The 21,434-nt window shown below is 41.9% G+C and overlaps 1 protein-coding gene and 2 non-coding genes across 5 annotated transcripts; 1 reads left to right on the top strand and 2 right to left on the bottom strand.

The window, feature by feature from the left end:
- Positions 1-378: 378 nt before the first annotated feature.
- On the bottom strand, positions 379-450 carry trnap-agg. The gene has a single exon. It is a non-coding gene; the product is annotated as a tRNA-Pro (tRNA).
- A 1,270-nt stretch (positions 451-1,720) lies between these two features.
- On the bottom strand, positions 1,721-1,792 carry trnap-agg. Its single transcript has one exon. It is a non-coding gene; the product is annotated as a tRNA-Pro (tRNA).
- Positions 1,793-8,349: 6,557 nt separating this feature from the next.
- On the top strand, positions 8,350-21,190 carry sept5b (septin 5b). Of its 3 annotated transcripts, XM_035625231.2 has the most exons (12): positions 8,354-8,638; positions 8,869-8,879; positions 11,365-11,455; positions 14,615-14,701; positions 14,804-14,927; positions 16,342-16,476; positions 16,557-16,674; positions 18,260-18,361; positions 18,785-18,881; positions 19,011-19,146; positions 19,665-19,767; positions 19,964-21,190. In XM_035625231.2, the coding sequence occupies exons 1-12, from the start codon at positions 8,596-8,598 to the stop codon at positions 20,024-20,026; spliced, it is 1,110 nt and encodes a 369-aa protein (XP_035481124.1). In that variant the 5' UTR covers positions 8,354-8,595; the 3' UTR covers positions 20,027-21,190. The 3 variants fall into 3 exon arrangements, with proteins under 3 accessions (XP_035481123.1, XP_035481124.1, XP_035481126.1); XM_035625230.2 differs by having other exon boundaries at positions 8,350-8,638; positions 14,615-14,927; XM_035625233.2 differs by lacking the exon at positions 8,869-8,879 and having other exon boundaries at positions 8,355-8,638.
- The last annotated feature ends 244 nt before the right edge of the window (positions 21,191-21,434 follow it).

The raw sequence follows: 21,434 nt of genomic DNA, 5'->3' as shown, positions 1-21,434 counted from the left end.
AAGCAGACATCATGGCTTCTCAGTCCTACAATTTGAAGAAAAAAATTTGGAAAGAACACACTGAGTACTTTTTGTTGAACCTATATTTAGCATTGACTCAATCACCTGGAATTATGGTGAGTTTTACTTGGAAAGACCATATTATTCTGAGAGCAGACATCATGGCTTCTCAGTCCTCAATTTGATGAAAAAAGTCAGGGAGAAAACACACAGAGTACTTTGTGTTGGTATGTTGAGTTGAACCTATATGGACCATTGACTCAGTCACCTGGAATTATGGTGAGTTTTACTTGGAAAGACCATATCATTGTGAGAGCAGTGTGGAGTTGAGCGGAGTTGATGAACAGAAGAACGTATAACTGAAGACGGTGTTATCAAGGGCTCGTCCGGGATTTGAACCCGGGACCTCTCGCACCCTAAGCGAGAATCATACCCCTAGACCAACGAGCCACAAAAAGACACAAAATCTCAGAGTAACTCTGGGTAAATGGACTTTGCCGGTTTTAAATTGGGAAGTAGACAGCATGGCTTCTCGGTCCTTCAGTTTGATGAAAATAGTCAGGGAGAAAACACACTTGAGTACTTTGTATTGGTATGTTGAGTTGAACCTATATGGACCATTGACTCAATCACCTGGAATTATGATGAGTTCTACTTGGAAAGACCACATTCTTCTAAGTGTGGTGTGGAGTTGAGCTGACGTGCTGAACAGTAAAGATCGTAGAGAAAGACAGTCTTGTCAAGGGCTCGTCTGGGATTTGAACCCGGGACCTCTCGCACCGTAAGCGAGAATTATACCCCTAGACCAACTAGAAAAAGTCAGAAAATCTCAGAGTAACTTTGGGTAAATGGACTTTGCCAGTTTGAATTGAAGAAGCAAACAGCATGGCTTCTCAGTCCTACAATTTGATGAAAAAAATTTGGACAAAACACACTGATTACTTTTTGTTGAACCTATATTTAGCATTGACTCAATCACCTGGAATTATGGTGAGTTTTACTTGGAAAGACCATATTATTGTGAGAGCAGTGTGGAGTTGAGCTGACTTGATGAACAGAAGAGATTGTAATGGAAGACGATGTTGTTAAGGGCTCGTCCGGGATTTGAACCCGGGACCTCTCACCCGAAGGGAGAATCATACCCCAAGACCAACAATAACAAAAAGACACAAAATCTCAGAGTAACTCTGGGTAAATGGATTTTGCCAGTTTTAAATTGGGAAGTAGACAGCATGGCTTCTCAGTCCTTCAATTTGATGATAAAGATCATGGACAAAACACACTGAGTACTTTGCGTTGAACCTATATTTAGCATTGACTCAATCACCTGAAATTGGGAAGTAGACAGCATGGCTTCTCAGTCCTTTACCAGTTTTAAATTGGGAAGTAGACATCATGGCTTCTCAGTCCTCAATTTGATGAAAAAAAACATGGACAAAACACACTGAGTACTTTGTGTTGAACCTATACGGAGCATTGACTCAACCAACTGAAATTGGACTGAGTTCTAGTTGGAAAGAACATATTTTTCTGAGTGCGGGGTACAGTTGAGCTGACATGCAGAACAGTAAAGACTGAGACAAAGGTGTTGATGAAAAAAGTAAGGGAGCAAACACACTTGAGTACTTTGTGTTGTAAAGACCATATTATTCTGAGAGCAGTGTAGAGTTGAGCGGAGTTGATGAACAGAAGAACATATAACTGAAGACGGTGTTGTCAAGGGCTCATCCGGGATTTGAACCCGGGACCTCTCGCACCCTAAGCAAGAATCATACCCCTAGACCAACGAGCAACAAAAAGACACAAAATCTCAGAGTAACTCTGGGTAAATGGATTTTGCCAGTTTTAAATTGGGAAGTAGACAGCATGGCTTTTCAGTCCTACAATTTGATGAAAAAAAATATGGACAAAACACACTCAGTACTTTGTGTTGAACCTATATTTAGGATTGACTCAATCACCTGAAATTGGGAAGTAGACAGTATGGCTTCTCAGTCATTTACCAGTTTTAAATTGGGAAGTAAACAGCATACCTTCAGTTTGATGAAAAAAGTCATGGAGAAAACACACTGAGTACTTTGTGTTGAACCTATATTTAGCATTGACTCAATCACCTGAAATTGGACTGAGTTTTACTTGGAAAGAACATATTATCTTAAGTGTGGTGCGCAGTTGAGCTGACATGCTGAACAGTAGAGATCGTAGACAAAGACTGTGTTGTCAAGGGCTCATCCGGGATCTCTCGCACCCTAAGCGAGAATCATACCCCTAGACCAACAACCCTTAAAAGGTAAGAACATCTCAGAATAACTGTGGATAAACGGACTTCACCAGTTTTAAATTAGAAAGTAGACAGCATGGCTGTCAGTCCTTCAATTGAATGAAAAATAATAAAGTAATTGTTGTCCTTCCTTCCAATCTTCATGTTTAGTAAGACTAAACATCTATTGGACAGATCTTGGACTTTCCCTCCAAGGGGGGGGTTTAATTTTGAGACTGGCCTCAAGTAGACATTAAATCAGTGCTTGGCAGCAGTCACAGTTTTAACATAAGTGAGAGACATCTGAAGTATTGACACAAGCGTCTCGTCGCAAAGTGTAACTGTAACATTAGTTACGTTACAGCTTTTGCAAAAAGTTTTGTGAGATCTCGCAAAAGTACTTTTTTTTTTTATTTTACTGCATGTCCTCTCCGGGGCTCTGTACACGTTAAGTGTTTTATCGAGTTAAGTTCAGCCAACACGCAACAATGTTTCAATCAATCAGAAGTGACTTTTCCAGTAAGGAACACAGAATGTGGCTTCTCAGTCCTTCAGGACGAGGAAAATATAAGTTGTTGCTTTTCACTTCCAATTTCTATATGAAGCAAGAATTAAGCAACATTTTGAATGAAAGTCTTGATCAGAGTACTTCTTACTGAGTCTTTTTCCAGTCAGAGGTGTTACATCTGCTTCTGGGTCAGCGTCAGAAAGCCCACACCACAGACCACACCATGGACATGTGAATCATGTTGCGGGATGAAACATCAGACCTGCAGGCACGTGCTTCTTCGGACATGTCACTGAACATGGAGGTTAATGGACTTTTCAATGAAATTAACTCCAGGCTATGGTCTATCAATGTTGCCCCAACACATGTCCCAGAATTCCTGTTTATGTGACCTCAAAATGCGGAATAATCAGGTTAATGCTCTGTGCTTCATGCAGTTTTCCTTCAACAGTATATTGGACCAAGTGGCACTTATTTTAGTGTGAAGTGATGACATCGAGGGTGTTTGCTTTTTTAAAATTATGCATCACTTTTTTTTTCTGTTTCCCACTCAATCTCACTATTGGTTTCTTTTCTTTTCAAGGTATAATGTGGAACCCCCCTTCTTCATGTTATAAATGTTGTTCAGTTGTTACATTATATCTTCAAATCTGGAGAAATTTGTCATTCTAATCAAGGTAACAGTGCGTTTCATTCGGTCGCCTGTCAGTGGCGTCATATCTCCATTGTGCATGTATCAGTGTTTGTCTGCCAGAAAAGTCCAAATTGAAGCTGAAGGAATCATAACCAGGAGACAATGACTGTAATGATGACAACAACTCCCATGAGCCCACACTACTTCACAACATAACCAATCTCCGATCTCCGAAATCTGTAGATTTTTGGTTGTTGTTTAGTTTGTTTTTTCATTGAGAGATGCCTATTGGCAGAAAATTACCAACACCGTTTATTGTATCTATGACATGTCCCCTTTTCTCAAAATAAATCTCATCCATGTTTATCTCATGAAACAGTTGGGTTGGAGGTCTATGGGTTTTACATGCAAACATCAGATCAGAACATGTTTCTTTAGTCTCATTCAGACAGGATCAACATAACAGGGGAGGAATATTATGAAATATTCACTGTGTGGAAAATGCATACAGACAGTCAAGTCAGAAATGGTCGCCCTTGTCATAGTCATAACTCTCATCTTTCAGATATGAGTGTGAGTGCATTTTCTTTTCATTTTCAAACTGAAACCAGGCAAACGAACAAACTACAAACTTTTTCAGACATTTCAATGGATTCAATCCTATGATCCCCTGCCCCACCTCCTCAGCGGTCCTGTCTGCTGTCCCACAGGTGCATCAGCATGGACTTGTTTTGATTACCGGAGTTGATTTTCCCGCCTTATCTTTGCCATCAGCTCATTTCCTGCGTGTAACAGCCACCATTTCCTGTCTCTGTGGAGCAGAGTCGGAGAGATAACACAACCTCCACACTATATCTCCTTTTTCTCTGCTCATTTTTGTTTCTATTCCTGGGCTCTGCACGTCTCAGTGTCTCTGTCATCTTTTTGTTACTGTGTCTTTGCTTCATCATTCATTCATATCAAATTATAAACTTGTTTTAACCTCTTGGAAGTCACCAAACGTTGGTCGGACGTAAAAAAAAATGTCATAATGTCATTATCTTATTCCGTTATCCTCTCTGTGTGTTTGTTAATGGCATTTTGACCCATTTCCTTCGGACAGACAGGAGAACAACACAATTGAACCGTAGTGGACCAACACCAACCATAATTCTTTGACAATTTCTTTTTGTATTCCTGCATCTTTTAAAAAGGATTGTTTTTTTATTACGAGTAAAAACAAGGTTTTCCTCCTGCTTCTATCCCCCCCCCCCGCGCTTCCATTGTTCCTCTGTGAAAAAGAGAGGAGCCTTCCTCAGAACAATGAGCACTTCCTCCTGTGCTGTGTCGTGCTCGACAGCGACAGAGGAATCAACGGCGAGCACATGTGATGGGCCATTGTACGGCGCTGAGCTCCAGGCCTTCCTGTGTGAGCCTGTTTCCGAGCTGAAGTCACTGCGTGACCCTGAGCTGCATCTCTCTCTGTGGGCAGGAAACGCTCTCATATTATACACTGGTATTCTCACATGGGCACAGTACACACATGCGTTTTTCTCACACTAGTCTGTCTCCTAGAAAGCAACTAAACTGCAACGGCAAATATGTTTCGTAGGGACCATGTTCCTTTGTGTTGAGTTTATGAACTGCACTTTGTTTCAGGGTCACGAAAGCTGATGGTTTACTGTGAGAGCCTGTGAGGTCTGAACAGAACCATAAAACACTTAAATGATGCTGGAGTCAGTACAAGTGGAATGTCAGTGTATGTTACTGTTGCCTTCAGTTTAGAGTATTTCCCAAATAGTTTAACAATATGTCAATAGAATATGTGAGGAGGCAGAGTTACCCCCCGCCGGCCACCAACACATCAACAAACCCAACTGGTTGGGACAAAATTACAAGGCAATATGTATCACGATTATCATGGTTAAAAGAATTCATAATAATGATATTATCGTGATATCTATAGGGATTAGAATTAGAAGAAAACAAAAAAGAACTTTGATTATTTGGGTTTTTTTGTCTGTTTTTTTAAGCAAAATAATGATAAAATACTACAAAAATCACATATACCTACCATGTTGAAGTGTGAATGGTGGAAAGAAATGGAAATTATTTACACATTGGTATGATCTGTACAAAAAAAAACGTGATTTTTTTATTTATTATTGCGGTTGTTGTCAGTAGCAGTATAGCAACACACCTGGTAGTAGGTTAAGCCTACCAGAAGAAAGCAGTTGAAACGTGTGTTGTGTTACTGTTGAGGTTATTTGGATGACAGCTCCTGTTGTCGGCTGTCTGCTGCCAGAGATTAAACCACTAAACTCTGCGTTATTCCATTGCATCTTTGACCCTGAGGCCAAACGGCTCATGTTAATCCCAGTTAATCACATTCATCTGGCTCACAACGCGCGCTGCTACAACAACTGAGCTCTGATTGCCAACAGCTCGAGCACCGCGTAGAAATTATCATAGTCGGATAAAGAGCCAGACCAGTGTTATTTTGTTTGTGTGCCGTTTTGGGTGATGGCGGATGGGAGCACTCTCATTGTCAGACCCCACACACACGCCCCACCACCCATGCAGCCAGCACAGAAGTATCAGTCAGTTGTGGCACCCTGCTCCTTCCTCCACTCCCACGCTCTCATCATTGTTCCCCTGCCGTCTCCTCCTCCGTCAGGTAGCTGTCAGCGCCGCGGGACACGTCTCACCAAACCTCGTGTCTGTTGTGACTGAATCGCTCTCTGTTGCTGACCACCGGCGCATGTCACGTCCTGTCACCTGGCTGTGATTGATTTGTGAGTCTTTGACAAACTGTGCAGCAGCTGTGCACTCTTTCATTAAAAAAAAAGCAGAAAAGGTCCACTTTGATCTTTTTCTTTTTTAAAGATAAGAAATACTGGTAACACTGAACAATATAGCCCATGATTTACGGTATCATTTTATCATGTGAATCGAGCGACGCGGCAGTGGATTACTTGTTGTCACCTCCGCCAAGTAGTCTTCACACCATCGTTTTTTGTTGTTGTTGTTTATTTGTTTGTTTATTTGTCAGCAGGATTTTATGCCAAAATTTCATTTTGGCGGGGATCCGGACAAATGGGGGAATTTGTTTTCACTGTCTTGAACATTGTGAGACAGGGTGGGCCCTTTTTGACAATCTCAATGATTTCCCTGGGAATAATGCATGGATCTTGAAAAAAAATTCTGTTTATAAAAAGGTCCCACCTTTTGCCTTAGACATTAAGGTCGCGACCTCAATTTCAGAAAATTGTTACTCACCACAAAATCCGCATTTGATGTATTCGGTGTCATATTTGAGTTAAGCCGGTTTAGCCATGTTTACAAATGCTCGAGAGCGCGTTACTCTGACGCATACGCACTTAACGTGGGTAAATCGCTGCATCAAAAATGTTTTACCCTAAGGTTATTCCGTAGATTTGTTGTGATTTGTGGTTCATATCATATATGATGGCCCTGCGACCCACATTTGGGCCGCGACCCACCAGTTGAGAATCACTGTTATAAAGCAGCAGTCAGGAGTCTGTATGAACAAATGTGTTCACACATCCCATCCTAATGAGCTTTCAGTGTAAGTGATGGAGGAGAACATCTGAGTCCAAGTTTGAATACAAATGGGAAATGTTTGAAAAAATAAACCTGTGTCACTGCTCATACATCCAACTGGACTACTGCTTTGCGGTAAAGGCTTGAAAAACGTTCAACCTGTCCTTTAAAAACATTGAAGGTGTGGCTTCTCTTAACTTGCAGACTGTGTTACTACACCCTCTGATGCAATGGACAACACAGCTCTGCAAGAAGAAGAATATGTCTGTCATAATGGTGAGAAAGGGGCGAGTGACACAGGAAGTCAGGCTGACCACTGAAAGCTTCAAAGTGTTGGTGTTTCCTGTAGAGAAAACCAAAAATGAAGCCAACGTGTCAGTGAGGACAGTTGGAAATTGGAGGAGAGCAGCGCAGTGTCCAGACTGAATTCAAACTGCAAGTGCAACACGTGTGTGGCAACTTCTGCAACAACATGTGATTTACATACCGTGTGTTCGGCTTGGATTTGGATTTGGATGAAACAATAGTTCGACAGGAAGTTTTCGATTTTCCCCATTGATGATTTTTGATTGATGATCGTCTCATGCTCACTCTATGAACGATACTGTTATTCTGATCATTATTCAGATTCTGATTATCAGGGCCCGACCTCCACTGACAAAGTCAGAGTGAGGACCTATTTTAATTGAGTGAATTATTATTATTATTATTATTATTATTATTATTATTATTATTATTATTATTATTATTATTATTATTCCACGAATGAATCGCTAATTTTGAGGCACTCAACGTGCTCTGACCTGCCCCGAAAATTTGCACACGCATCAGATCTGGTCAAAAATCTGATGAATTTGATATTTCAGGGGTCACTGGCATGGGGGTTACAAAATAACTCAACAAAGCCCCTTCCCCCTTGCTTTACATTTGATGTGGATAAACGAAATTTGGTAGGCACGTGTATCACATCAAGACCTACAAAAAAATAACAGGTCGCCATTACCTCCGACCAACAGGAGGTCGGCCATTTCGATTTTGGCGCGCAAATTTGGACATTTTCGCACGTCATACTTTAACGAACTCCTCCGACAGACTTGACGCCAGCAACTTCACATTTGGTGCGTGTCATCTCAAGACCCGTGGGATCAAACTTTTCGTCAGAGCCCCTTGCTATCATTAATATTATTATTATCATCATCATCATCATCATCATCATCAGATGAAAAAGTAAAACTCAGGACAGAACATTCCGCGCCTCAAGGCTCTGTGATGCTCTGGCAGGAACAGTCGTACTGCCCCCTGCTGGCGTTTCACGGGGACTGCATGCACCTTGTGCGCTCACGACCCAAGTGGACCAGTGTGTGTGTGTGTGTGTGTGTGTGTGTGTGTGTGTGTGTGTGTGCGTGTGTGTGTGTGTGTGTGTGCACGCATGACAACACAGTGTGACGTATAAAATCATAGGTGATCTTTGTGTGTGTGTGTGTGTGTGTGTGTGTGTGTGTGTGTGATTTGGATTCACTCCTGCTCATACAACCGCTGCGGTCGGGACGCAGATCTTCCTGCTGCGGCGGGGGAACACTGTGCAGGCGCTGTTGAAGGGAACCAGTCGCGGCTGCGCGCATCATCCAGCTCGGACCGCATTTGTCCGACATGATGGCCAACAGCCGGCACAGGAGCCGTGCGCCCCGGTCAGGTGAGCACCTCCGCGGGTCACCGCCAACCCTTCCGCCCGTCACAGCGGGTCGGTTCCTTCATCAAGCATCGATCAAATGAGTCTCATGAAATCCACTCTGTCTGTGTTTTTATCTCCCCCCACCCTCCACACACACACACACACACACACACACACACACGATTATTCTCCGCGATGCGGCTGTCACCTGCTCTTGGAACGGACCGATGCCTCCTGGGCTTTGTCCCCAGATGATGGAGAGGTAAGAGATCAGCAGCAGACAAAGTGTGTGTGTGTGTGTGTTCGTGTCTATGGTTGTGAGGACACCAATTTGGGTTTAAAACCATCGTTAAGGAGACCCTTTGGTGTTGTGGGGACATGTTGGTTGGTCCTCACAAATTTAAATTCTATGTCGATAAATGACCTCACAACTATAGAGAGACGAAGTGTGCCCGTGTGTGTGTGTGTGTGTGTGTTTGTGTGTGAGAGAGAGAGGGTGTCTCTTACGAATTAAAAGCCCATGCTGTGTTGCACCACAAATCCACATTATGCCATTGTGTACCATCTGTGTAAAACGTGACAAAGAATTTTAAACTGTTACTTTATTTCAGTTCATTCCGTTTTTGAATGCATGAAATCAGACATCGACTTGCAATAAAAAAAGACAAATATTCACTGAGTCCAGCTGCTCAAATATTATAATACTTTTCTGCTTTTATTCATTGTATTATGATGGTTTGACTGCATACTGGTACCATCCTATGGTTTGCTGATTAGCATTAAACACAAAGCATAGTTCAGGCTGAGTTTGTATTTCATTATCATTCCTCATCTATCACTTTTTTGTTAAATTATGTGTCAGAAAATAATGAAAAACTTCTACTTTCAGTCCAAAATAGACAGATAGGCAGTAAATCTTCACATTTGAGAAGCTGGGATAAGAAAATCTTTGGCATTTCTGCCTAAATCCCTCAATAGCACGTTATTCAGTTTGCCATTTGATTTGTTCATCAACTAATCGATTCAATTTTGAACATATAATGTAAAACTGTGAATTGTAAGATTTTCCAATTTTAAATCTACCTAAGGTTTATTTTATTACTTAACCTTATTAATTAACTGGAAATTCAGCAAAACCATGTCACTGTGAACCCTGCTGTCCACAGGCGAGTTGAAAATGGATCCTGTATCTCCGGAGAGTCGGAGGCGCGATATAAGGGATCGCGAAGGGATCATATGATCTTCACGAGCACCGAACGTCTCACAGCCTCCAATGTGAACATCTTTATTTAGGAGATATGCTGCACATCTCCCAAAACCCCACGAGCAGTTTCACATAATCTTTTTTTCACCATTGTCCCAGTTCACAGCCCTGCGTTTTTCATGTCGTCTCAGCGCTGAGGCTGAGTAAGAGCAGCGTGGTGTTATCCAACCGTGTGGATCAGTGTATTTCTGCGTTGTGTGTGTAGGTGTGACATGCATACGCATCCACTGACAAAATGTCAATATGGAAGCAATACTGAAAGCTGAGAGAGAGAAACACACACACACACACACACACACACACACAGAACAGCAAATTACATATTAACTGTTTGTCAGTATTTTCCAGCTGAATATATCAATTATACATCAGTAAACATGGCCTGGACCATGAATGCATCACTGAACAGGCCTGCGGGCCACAGGCGCAGGGGCCCTAGGGGTCAGGGCCATGGGGGGCCCTTGTCCAGAGCACCACTGTATGAAGTAACTGTCGTTTTTTTTTTGTTTGAGCGTGACATTCACATTCACAATAGACACAAACCCGAGACACAAATCCGCCACAGAGTGACAAAAAACGTTCACCGTGAAACAGGACACATTCGTAATGAGACAAAAAGTGACCTCAAAGAGACACGAGACAACAAGTTACGACCTCGGAAAGACAAAGAAATCAACTAGAATGCTACCCAGTACCTCCGCCAAGGCCCTTATCAAAGCACATTTGAATCCACTAGATCCAGGTTTCCCTTTTGGATCCACACAAAATTACACACACTCATCGCTGTCAGTCGCCTAAATATGCCTTTCTTTTTTCATCGATAACCATGAGTAGTTCCCTGGGAAATCGCTGAAACCGAAACGGAACTGCACAACGACCAAAGTAAAAAACTCAAAAGCCCTTCTGAAATGCAAAAACATTCACAAAGGGGCCCTAATCAAACACGTTCGTGTCCATATGAAATTGATGCGCTTCATAAAAACTATAACTAACGTCACCGTCTGCAGCAGGTTAGAAAAAAACAAACACTGTGGACGAAAATTTCAAACTTTTTCTTATATTCTTTGGGCTTTTTTGTTCGGTGGGCGCTGTATTAGATGATTTTTTTTTTAGACCAGACTGAAACATGTTACCCCTCTCTCCGTTGATTCAGATGCACACATACTGTATGTCCCATCTCCCCACCCCCCACTTCTTGTGCCAGCGGCTGCCTGCCACACTGCATTATAAATACCAGGGCATGCTCTCCGTCACTCCACCACGCTCCCTTTGCGCACTTCAATAAAACATGAAAGGAATCACGGGACTGCCCTACTAACACAGACACTGGCGTTCACCACCCAAAGGGGGCCCATCTGACCCAGCAGCCCGTTGGCGTGGGACCGCGATGCTCTGTGTAGACTCACTCACTTGCTGCGGAGCCTCGTCCCTGCAGCTGATTTAACACTCGGGTCATTCTGTCTCTGTGTGCGACTGTTTCTAGGACAAAGAGTACGTCGGTTTTGCGACGCTGCCCAACCAGGTGCACAGGAAGTCCGTGAAGAAAGGATTTGACTTCACCCTCATGGTGGCAGGTGAGAAATGGTCGTCACCTCTGCTGGGTATTTGTTGAATGTGACTGGGCACATGCCCCTTGAGTACACGAGGAAGGGAAAGGAGGGACATTTATTTGTATAGCAACTTAATCCAAAGTGGTGTACGCAGGACATAAAGAAAAATTCGAGGCCACACCACAGACGACGTAAACGCAATCTTTTCATACAACTCTCCCCTGCGGGAGTCTTCGTTCATCATTGGCTCGATGAATGTATAGCACCCCGGTTACTGAACAAAAGTGAGGAGGAAAAAAAAAGGGTACGGGGAGGGAGGGATGTGAAATCGAAGAGGTCAAAGGGGAGAGGAATGGCTGCCTCGGGGAGCAGGAGTGGGATGAGGTCAAGTCCTTGTTCCTGAACCTAGTTCAATCAGGGAAGACGGGCGAAAGCAGAAATGATGTTTATTACAGATTTAACAGAACGATATGTGATGGCGGAGTATCGATTGAGTCTTTGGCACTTTTAGACTCCAGTGGGAGTTATTGTAGCAGAGAGCATCGGTCCTGAGCAGCAGCAAAGTAACCTAGCCAACAAAAGCCTAAGCTCATATAATTCTCCCAATCCTGGCAAGAGATTTTTTGTTTTTTAACACATATTCTATAACCCAACAACTTAGCTTAGCACTTAGCCAATGACATGCCCATTGCCTTAGTCTGGCCTCAGTCACTTTCCCGAGTGGACCGAATCCAACGCGGCCCTCGCACGCACGCAGGATGTCCGTGTCCGCAGGCAGCTCTACCATCGCACCTCCTCACAAAATTCACGAGTCCCGCGAATGAATTGTGAATTGCAATCGTCGGAACAAGATGAGTCACGCAAGCTTCTCCAGTTACATTACACATTCTATCCAACCGATGAGTGAGGATGAGAGTCATCATTCAGGGAGTAAAACCCCTGAGAAGTTACGCCGGAGACTCAAATGTCTCCTTCTGTGCGCGAGTGTTTCTAAACTCCATCGAAGCACAAACTCTGAGATGGCTGTTAGCAATGAAAAGTGCTCTATAAATGAAATTTATTATTATTATTACGACACACTAATGTCAGCCGAACATTTGAAAGCTTGAGTCCCATTTGTGGCATATCATGTTTTTAAAGAACATCAATAGACGATATTTGAGTCATATTAAATTCCACAGTGTGTTTCTGGCTGCTCAGATTAGATTTCAAACCATCCTGGATGTGTCTGGGTAATGTGGGAGTAAGGTGCTTCGTGTATAGGATGGACTGTTTTTTTCTCCTTTGGCCATTTGGTATTCGTCTCAGACACTGGATGTTTCATCCATGTATTTATTCAGTTGGATCTGTTTATGGGTTTGAACTGTTTTATTCATCTTTTCTGTTTTGTCGCTCGCTCCTAGCTCCTAACTAGATCACCTGTTTTTTCATTGCTTTACCTATTTCTATTCAATTTCAACCATTTATTTATTATTTTCTGAAGTTACTATTCCCTTTTTAGCTTTATTCTTTTTGGAATAAAGCTAAGTTGCACTGAGTGGTTACAGGTTGAAGGGCAGCTAACAGGTTTTAGTAAATGTACTGACCCAATATCAGCATCACGACACCAATGCATCACATTTGGCTGTTTATTTAATCAAGTTAATTTCTGCACGGACTGCATCTGTTATTTCCTCTTCTATTTTGGAAAATCCCCTTCTTCACGTGTCTGCTGTTTTTTTCACTTTCACTGAAAGTGTGCTTCACTTGTTACCTCCGCCCGATTGTGTGTTGTCCCCGCATGTAACCTCATGTTCCAATTCATTTTCATTTCCCCCCATTTCCTTTGAGTTAGGTTCGCCTGTTCTGCATCTGCCTGCTCGTCCACATCTGGAGCACCAGTAAGCCTGATTCTACCTTATTAAAAAAGCATCTACCTTTGGATCCAGAAATCCTTAAATCAGAACACAGAACACAGTTAAGAGAAGGAATAAACACAATAATTTTTTCAGGTATTGTTTTGTGTATATCAAGAGGTCAACGAAAAAGGGAACCATACTTTGCTTTCTGTAGCTGTACAAAATGTAAATACACATACATACACAAAGCAAACAAAAATATGATAATAATAATAATAATTATACATGAGATTTATATAGCGCTCTTCCAGATGCTCAAAGCCACTTTACAATAGCAGCTAAAATCAAACAAAATAATGGTTTGAGTTTAAAGGTTAAAAGCAAGATTGAAGATGTGAGTTTTGAGGGCTGTCTTGAAGGACGGAAGAGTGTTGGCATTGCGGAAATGGCTGGGAAGGGCATTCCAGAGGGAGGGGGGCGGCTGCAGCAAAGCCTCTGTCGCACCAGCTCCGGAGCTTGGTCCTGATGGGTTGGAGGAGGTCGTCATCAGCGGACATGAGGCGACGGGTTGGGGCGGGGCGGTGGAGGAGGTCAGGGAGGTAGGGGGGGACCAGGTTGTTGAGGACTTTGAAGGTGTTGAGTAGTATTTTGAAATCGATCCGGTAATTTTGATGGGGAGCCAGTGGAGGTCGTGGAGGACAGGGGAGATGTGGTCAGAGTGGTTGGGTGGAGGTGAGCATACGGGCAGCAGAGTTCTGAACATATTGAAGCTTATTGAGGATGTTGTTCGATGAGCTACGTAGGATGGAGTTACAGTAATGAAGTCGTAATGAAATTAATGCGTGGAGCAGAGTTTCGGCGGCTGAGAATGACAGGGAGGGCCAGAGACGAGCAATGTTCCTGAGTTGGTAGAAGGCTGTTTTTTGTAATCTTAAATAATATGAACTTCCATATTATTATTCCTGCGAATGTCAGAAAACACGTAAACGCTCGCAACTGGACTCTTCTTGTGAATCTGGTAAACACGACCCCAGGCAGCAATACTCAGTTACAAGTATCAGTCAACTTTTAGTATCAAACGTAAAACTTCTCATTATCGAGAACAAAACCTTGTCAAATCTTCCACTAGATATTGTTAACGGGACAGATTTTTGATGCATCTGCAGGTCTGTGTTGTTTCAGTTGGCTGAGAAAATTACTATACGTCCCTTTTTTGATAAAGTGAAGTATTAAACAGCATAAAAAATGAAAACAAACAAGTTGAGGCATCTCAAAATTGTACCTAAGAACAATACTTGTACACGTGCTCACTTACTTTTCACCACTGTCTGCATGTGTGTTACAGGTGAGTCGGGTCTGGGTAAATCCACCCTGGTGAACAGCCTGTTCCTCACTGATCTGCACAAAGACAGAAAATTGCTCAACGCTGAGGGTGAGTCACTGGCCAATCAGACGCCTCCGCCCCTGCGGACTGAAGACTCCCGCACAGCGGACGGACTCTGGGTAAATGTTTCTGTGTGTGTTGCCGTTTCAGAGCGCATCAGTCAGACGGTTGAGATCACAAAGCACACGGTGGACATTGAGGAGAAGGGCGTGAAACTGAAACTGACTATCGTGGACACCCCAGGTTTTGGAGACGCTGTCAACAACACAGAGTGGTAAGTGTTTCCTCTGTCCCCAGGTGGTAAATAATATTAGATAGAGGGAGCTTTCTCTGACTAATGTTCAGTGAACTGGATCCCAGACATATCAATTCTTTTGTGACCCTGCCTGTTCCGCTCTGTCTCTCTGTGTGTTGTCACCCACGTACAGTGTCAGTTAAAGCTCTGCAGTTCTTCTGTTCATTATGAAAATGAAAGAAACTGTTACTCATCCTGACATCAAGCTACTGGGTCTTGAAAAGTCTTAAACAGCAGTTTTCCTCAACAAAGAGCCATAAAAGTAATTAAAAAGTCTTGATCTCAATAACAAGATCTTGAATATTATAACTTTTATCTAATTTTTCATGGGTTATGGGCTGTCGGTGCATACAGAGGGCTTTTTGTGGGCTCTCCGTCTGTCACCAGACAAGTCATGAACACTTCAACAGTAGCTTGGAAGCTCAACAACTCAAAATAGGAACGTGTCAATTTCAGCAAAACCCTTTAAAAAAGCCTGGATTTATTTTAGCCCCGCCTCCTGATGAACCCCAGTCTGCTCTGATTGGCCAGCTGGCCCGGTCTGTTGTGGTTGGTCAGCCGGTTTCTAAATATGTAGGAAATGTCACAATAGCAGAGATTCTCAGATTGCAGGTGGGAGTACCCCAAAAGAGTCCAATTGTGACATCACAGTGGGAGAGAAATCTGAACCAGTTGTTCAGGCCCAGGCTGTAGGGTTTAGCCAGCTCACAAAAAAAAACAAAGGGTGTTCTTTTTTCACAGTGTGCGGGCTGGCAGGCTTCAGCCATATACACATGTATTTGCACAAACATTGAAAAAGTGATTTTTTTTTATTATAATATCTCTTTAACTACTCTATGGTGCCATATATGTGTGTCGTCAAATGAGGGCAGGGATGGTGCATCGGAAAGTCGAACCTGAATCAAAACATAGGTGTGTTGTGTTTATGTCTGGATTTTTCCAGCTCCTCATTAAAAGGTGAAATGTAGTGAGTCATATCTGTCTCATTCTTGTGAACACCTTGAAGGAATTTCTTTCAATTTGGCTGAAATGTCTCATGACTCAAAAGATGAACTGCTTAGACTTACGTGGTCAAAGGTCACTGTTACAAAACACATTTTTGACCATCACCCCAAACTTACCGTTAACATGGACACTTGAATATGCATCAGTGTGACAAGAACAACCTAAAACGACAGGAACCATCTCTGGGAAAAAGTTATTTGACGTGTACTTTGACTTTTTAGTTTGGCCCATGTCCCATCTGCTAACATGGTGGAGGCCAGATTTATGACCTATACTGCAGCTAGCCACCAGAGGGAAATCTAAGTGTTTTGGCTTCACTTTATGGTAGGTGTCTTGTTGTCCGTCTTTACTAAACAGCCTATGATACAGACATGTTTGTGTTTTGCAGCTGGAGGCCCGTCACAGACTACATCCACCAGCAGTTTGAACAATACTTCAGGGACGAGAGCGGCCTCAACAGGAAAAACATCCAAGACAACAGGGTGCACTGCTGCCTCTATTTCATACCACCGTTTGGACACGGGTAATGTACACACTGTCATGTGCACACATGGTATTTTTGCATGCATTGAAATACTCAATGAAGCTCACGTCCTCCCGCAGGCTCCGTCCGGTGGATGTAGAGTTCATGAAGGCCCTGCAGGACAAGGTTAATGTGGTTCCTCTCATCGCGAAGGCGGACTGTCTCACTCCCAGTGAAATAAAAAAACTCAAAGAGCAGGTTGGACCACACTTGATACATAATTTCTGCTCTGAGTTAAACCCATAGACTGAATATAAAGATGGACGACACGTCTCCCAATTCATCCCGTGGTACAAAAAGAAGTGACCTAAAGCCAGAGTCTGTACGCTAGTGATTGTGGTGTGGGGCTGCGTTATAGATTGTCCCGCCCACAGACAAGCTCCAAAAATCTAAAGTCAGTCTCAGCTGTTAATCATGATATTTCACCTTGTTTTTCAAATCGTCTAACTAATTAAAGCCAAACTTGAGAAGAAACATGAACACTTGATCATACATCAGTATGATAATAACTACATAAAATGACAGAAACCATCCCTGAGAAAAATTTATTCAACATGTACTTTGACTTTTAATTCTGGTCCATGTTCCTTCCTGTAACATGAAGGAGGCGGGGTTTATGACCTGTACTGCATCCAGCCATCAAGAGGATTTTGCTTCAACTTCTTTATATATTCATGTCTTCCTTTATATACAGTCCAAGGTTTTAACCCACAAGAATTTCATGTTGACAAGAGACGTCACCATTATAGGAAAATAATACCTCTAAAGATCATAAATTAAAGAATCTGCTTCTCATTTGTTCAAAACAGAAAATATGGGATAATACAGGGGATTACATATTTGATCTACTATTTTTCTTGACGAACAGTAGTTCATCAACTTTACCTCTGCGCTGTGGAGACACAACATGTTCATTAGTGAGCTTCAGAGGTGTCAACCGGCACTCCCCCTGCCTCCAGTCTGTATGCTAAGCTAGGCTAATTATTTCCCGACTTTAAACTTCATGACATTGATTAAACCCCATAAAAAAATCCTCTCTGCTCCTCAAAAATTACATATTAAAACATTTTATCCAAGAAAGAACTCATTCCATTCACAGACCTAACATGGCTTGAATGTAATTCTACACATTTGCCTGATTTAGTACGAATCGTCAAATATTCAAATGAGCAAAAACAATGAAAGATGCTAAAACTTTCCGTTGCACCACTGCAAAGTGCAGAGTCCTGTGATCAATTAGAGGGGGAGTTTCTCAAAGACGCATAGAAACTTTATAGGAACAATTCTTACCCACAAACATGAGATTAATATCCATCTCATCTTTCTCTCAGAACAAAGTGAGAATACGCATATAACCCATCATTTTGAACTATTCCTTTAAAAGGATGCTGCATTCACTCCCAAAACATAACATTTTCTATGCTAAGCCCTGTATTGGGATGTGTATATAAATTTGTTGAATAAGAAATTAGCAAGAACAGAATATTGAGAGTATAGTGCTGTGAACATAAGATACTCATTTACTATGATCTTCTGACCTAATTTGGGGAAAAACGCAATGGACACTGGACGGGGAAGCAGTTGAGTTTAGGTGTATGGAAATATAATTAGATTTGGATCCATTTTCAGCATATGATGAATGACTCTGACATTTTTCCACTGAGATTTTATCTGGACTGATTATAGGGCTGCAACTTCCAGCCAGGCACTCAATGGGAGGATGTGTGTGTGTGTGTACTGCTGTCTATCACATCTTGTATGTGTGTGCGCTTTGTCCTTCCAGCTGAGAGAGGAAATAGATAAATATGGGATAAAGATCTACCAGTTCCTCGACTGCGACTCTGATGAAGATGAGGAGTTCAAGCAGCAGGATAAAGAGCTGAAGGTGAGCGTGACTCTGATCTAATGAGTCAAATCAGTCTAAAACAACTCAGTGCTACAGAAGTATCCGTTGCCATGACGCCAGACTTCAGGGCAGTTTCTTTCCTCAGGCTGTGAGGCGAATGAATTAATCCTTCACATGATTGTTCTCTTTTTATAAGTTGATTATTAACTGCTAGTTGTTTGTTTAAACAGCAATATCCATTCCAAAAACACATCTCCTTTTTCTCCCTTCTCTTTCATAATGTTTGATCATGGCCTGATTTAGAACATTTTTTCCTCCATTCCTATTAACTAGTCATACTAATAATACATCTGTAAATGATGTACACAGGATTCTAATGAAGTGCATTTACATGGTAATCCATCTACTTTGACTTTGAGTAAAGGCTCCGGTGACTTTTGTGTCCGGTGTTCTGCGATGCAGGAGAGCACTCCGTTCGCTGTGATCGGCAGCAACACCGTGGTCGAGGCCCGAGGTCAGAGAGTGAGAGGGAGGCTCTACCCCTGGGGCATTGTGGAGGGTAAGAATCACCTCGACTGGACTTGGGTGTCCTGCCTTTCCCATTCACTGCGCAGGGGTTCTGAGATTTCAGTTACCATGACGAAAGCCATTTCCCAGTAACGCGCTGTCAATCTTTTCCTGCGCGCAGTGGAGAACCCGTCCCACTGCGACTTTGTGAAGCTGAGGACCATGCTGATCAGAACCCACATGCACGACCTGAAGGACATCACCGGTGACTGCCACTACGAAAACTACCGAGCTCAGTGCATCCAGACTATGACCAGGTGTGTGTTCATATGCTGTCTGATGGGTTTTTTTCATTTCATTTTCACGTTGATAGTTTATTTTGTAGGTACGGTGTGTGTCCACACACTCAATTCTTAAACGCCCACCAGTGTAAAAATAAAAAAACTCTATTTGATGAATACAATGCCATAACTGATGGTGACACTTTTTTTTTGTTACATGTATGGTTTGTTTACAAGAATTATAACTATAAAATAACCATCAGAACAAAGGTTTTAACTTTTTGCCCTGGACATTTGTTACTTTTGTGCACCTTCATCATACTTTGATCAGTCTATACTCTTTCTTTCTATATTTCACATTTATTTTAAATTAAAAAAAAAAACTCTACAGAGCGTCTTTGAGTATCTTTAAAAAGTGCTATATAAAACATATATTATTATTTTTATTTATTTTTTATTAATAATAATATATCACTGTGGCTGACTGGCCTGCAGGTAGATTTTGTGATGACAAATGCTGCTGTCACCCTTCATGTTAATCTGTCATGTTACAGTAAGATGAATGCAGACGAGCGAGTGGAGAGTCCCGTCCCGATCATGCCGCTGTCCACACCGGATGTGGAGACAGGGAAACTCATCAAAAAGAAAGATGACGAAGTGAGTTGGATAAAAAAAATAAAAAATCCTTCATGAGTTCTTAATAAACCTCAAACAATGAAAAATGCATGGCAGCAGGCATTACATAACCCAGATGCTGATGTGAAACGATGACCCACGTGTTTGATTATGTAAGCTGTCTCTCATCCCCCTCTTGTTCCCGTTTCTCTTGTCACCCTCTCATCCGCCTCCATAGCTGAGGAGGATGCAGCAGATGCTTCAGAAGATGCAGCAGCAAATGCACGAGCAGGACCTGTGACCCCTGACCTCTTATACTGTAGGAAAAACCGAAAGAGGATCAAACACAGCAAAGATTTAAACCCACGCTATGTTGCCGTCTCTTCAGGGGACGAGATGACGGAATATTTTGATGGTTACATTCAAATAATTTCTGCTTTTCAAAAACACTGGTCACAAAGAGACTGTAGATGAATGACGGCATGCCCGGAGATGTATTTTTGAGTTCATTTGAGTCTTTTAGCATGACGCAACCTTAGAGATTAGTTAGAAATTATTATTTTGAATGCAGTCTTTAGCCAAGTGAGTCGAGTTAGGCAATAGAGAGTTGATTGCACTTCATTACCTTTAGATCACAGTCGATTCCTCCTAATACTGTATAAAATCTTCAACCATGAACCTGAGGGGATCAAACTGTGTTGCAGTGTACAATCAGAACTGTGAACTTCAAAGAAGGACAATGAATGTGAAAACAATCCCACACACAAGACACTGATTCCATTCGGAGAACATATTCGTCGAGTTTTTGTGTGCAAAAGATACAGAATCATTATTTCTTCATTATATCATATTGATTTCAAACTGGGGATTTAAAAATCATCACAGACTCCTGGTACAGATGCTATTGCAATGTTTAACACTGGCCAGCTATGCTTTCAGAAAAAGTCACCTTTGAAGTACAGTAAAATTCCCAAAATTGATTGGCTGTATAATAAATCGTACTACCAATAATAACTTTATAAAGCACTTTTTCCAAACAGTGTTCTTTACATTGAATGCTTGTTTTTATGTAAAAGCGTATTTCTGTGCTAATAAGTAAATATGTGGTTCGGCTTAACCGACGTTGATGGTTCTGTATTGTTAAATGTTTAAATGACATGATTGTCCTCAATAATGTATTTGTACTGATACTGATTTTTTTTAAACTACACTTTAATACTATTTTCAGTAGGACTTGAAGGTTGTCTCAGTGCCAATGCAATTAAATGCAAGACAACTAAATCAGCAGAAAACTTCCTTCATAGTCACCTGTTTTAAGAAGTATGGTGTGTGTGTGTGTGTGTGTGTGTGTGTGTGTGTGTGCGTGCGGCTTGTAGAGGAGGGAAGGAGGTACAGTAGCATAGCATTCCTCCCTACAATGCAAACAAAATTATGTTGATAAATTAAACGCTACATTGAAAATTTACTTTGCCTCAGTTTTATTTATTTATTTAGTTTTTCTTCTTCTTTTCAAACAAAATATAGGGTCTCTGGTCGTGCTTGTAGCTCTGTGAGGCTGTAATCAGGCTCAGACTGAGCGCCAAATACTCAAAATGTGGACCTACGCTACCTTCGCAAACCATTGTTACCAGATTGGGACACTTTTTTTTTTTTAACTGCAGGTAAAAAGTGATTTGTCAAGGTTGTCATAATTTGGGCTGTTTTCTGTA

Source organism: Scophthalmus maximus, chromosome 2 (genome assembly GCF_022379125.1).
Source record: "Scophthalmus maximus strain ysfricsl-2021 chromosome 2, ASM2237912v1, whole genome shotgun sequence".
Classification (NCBI taxonomy): Eukaryota; Metazoa; Chordata; class Actinopteri; order Pleuronectiformes; family Scophthalmidae; genus Scophthalmus; species Scophthalmus maximus.
The sequence above is the reverse complement of the archived record's forward strand: the minus strand, read 5'-3'. Positions and strand labels throughout refer to the sequence as shown.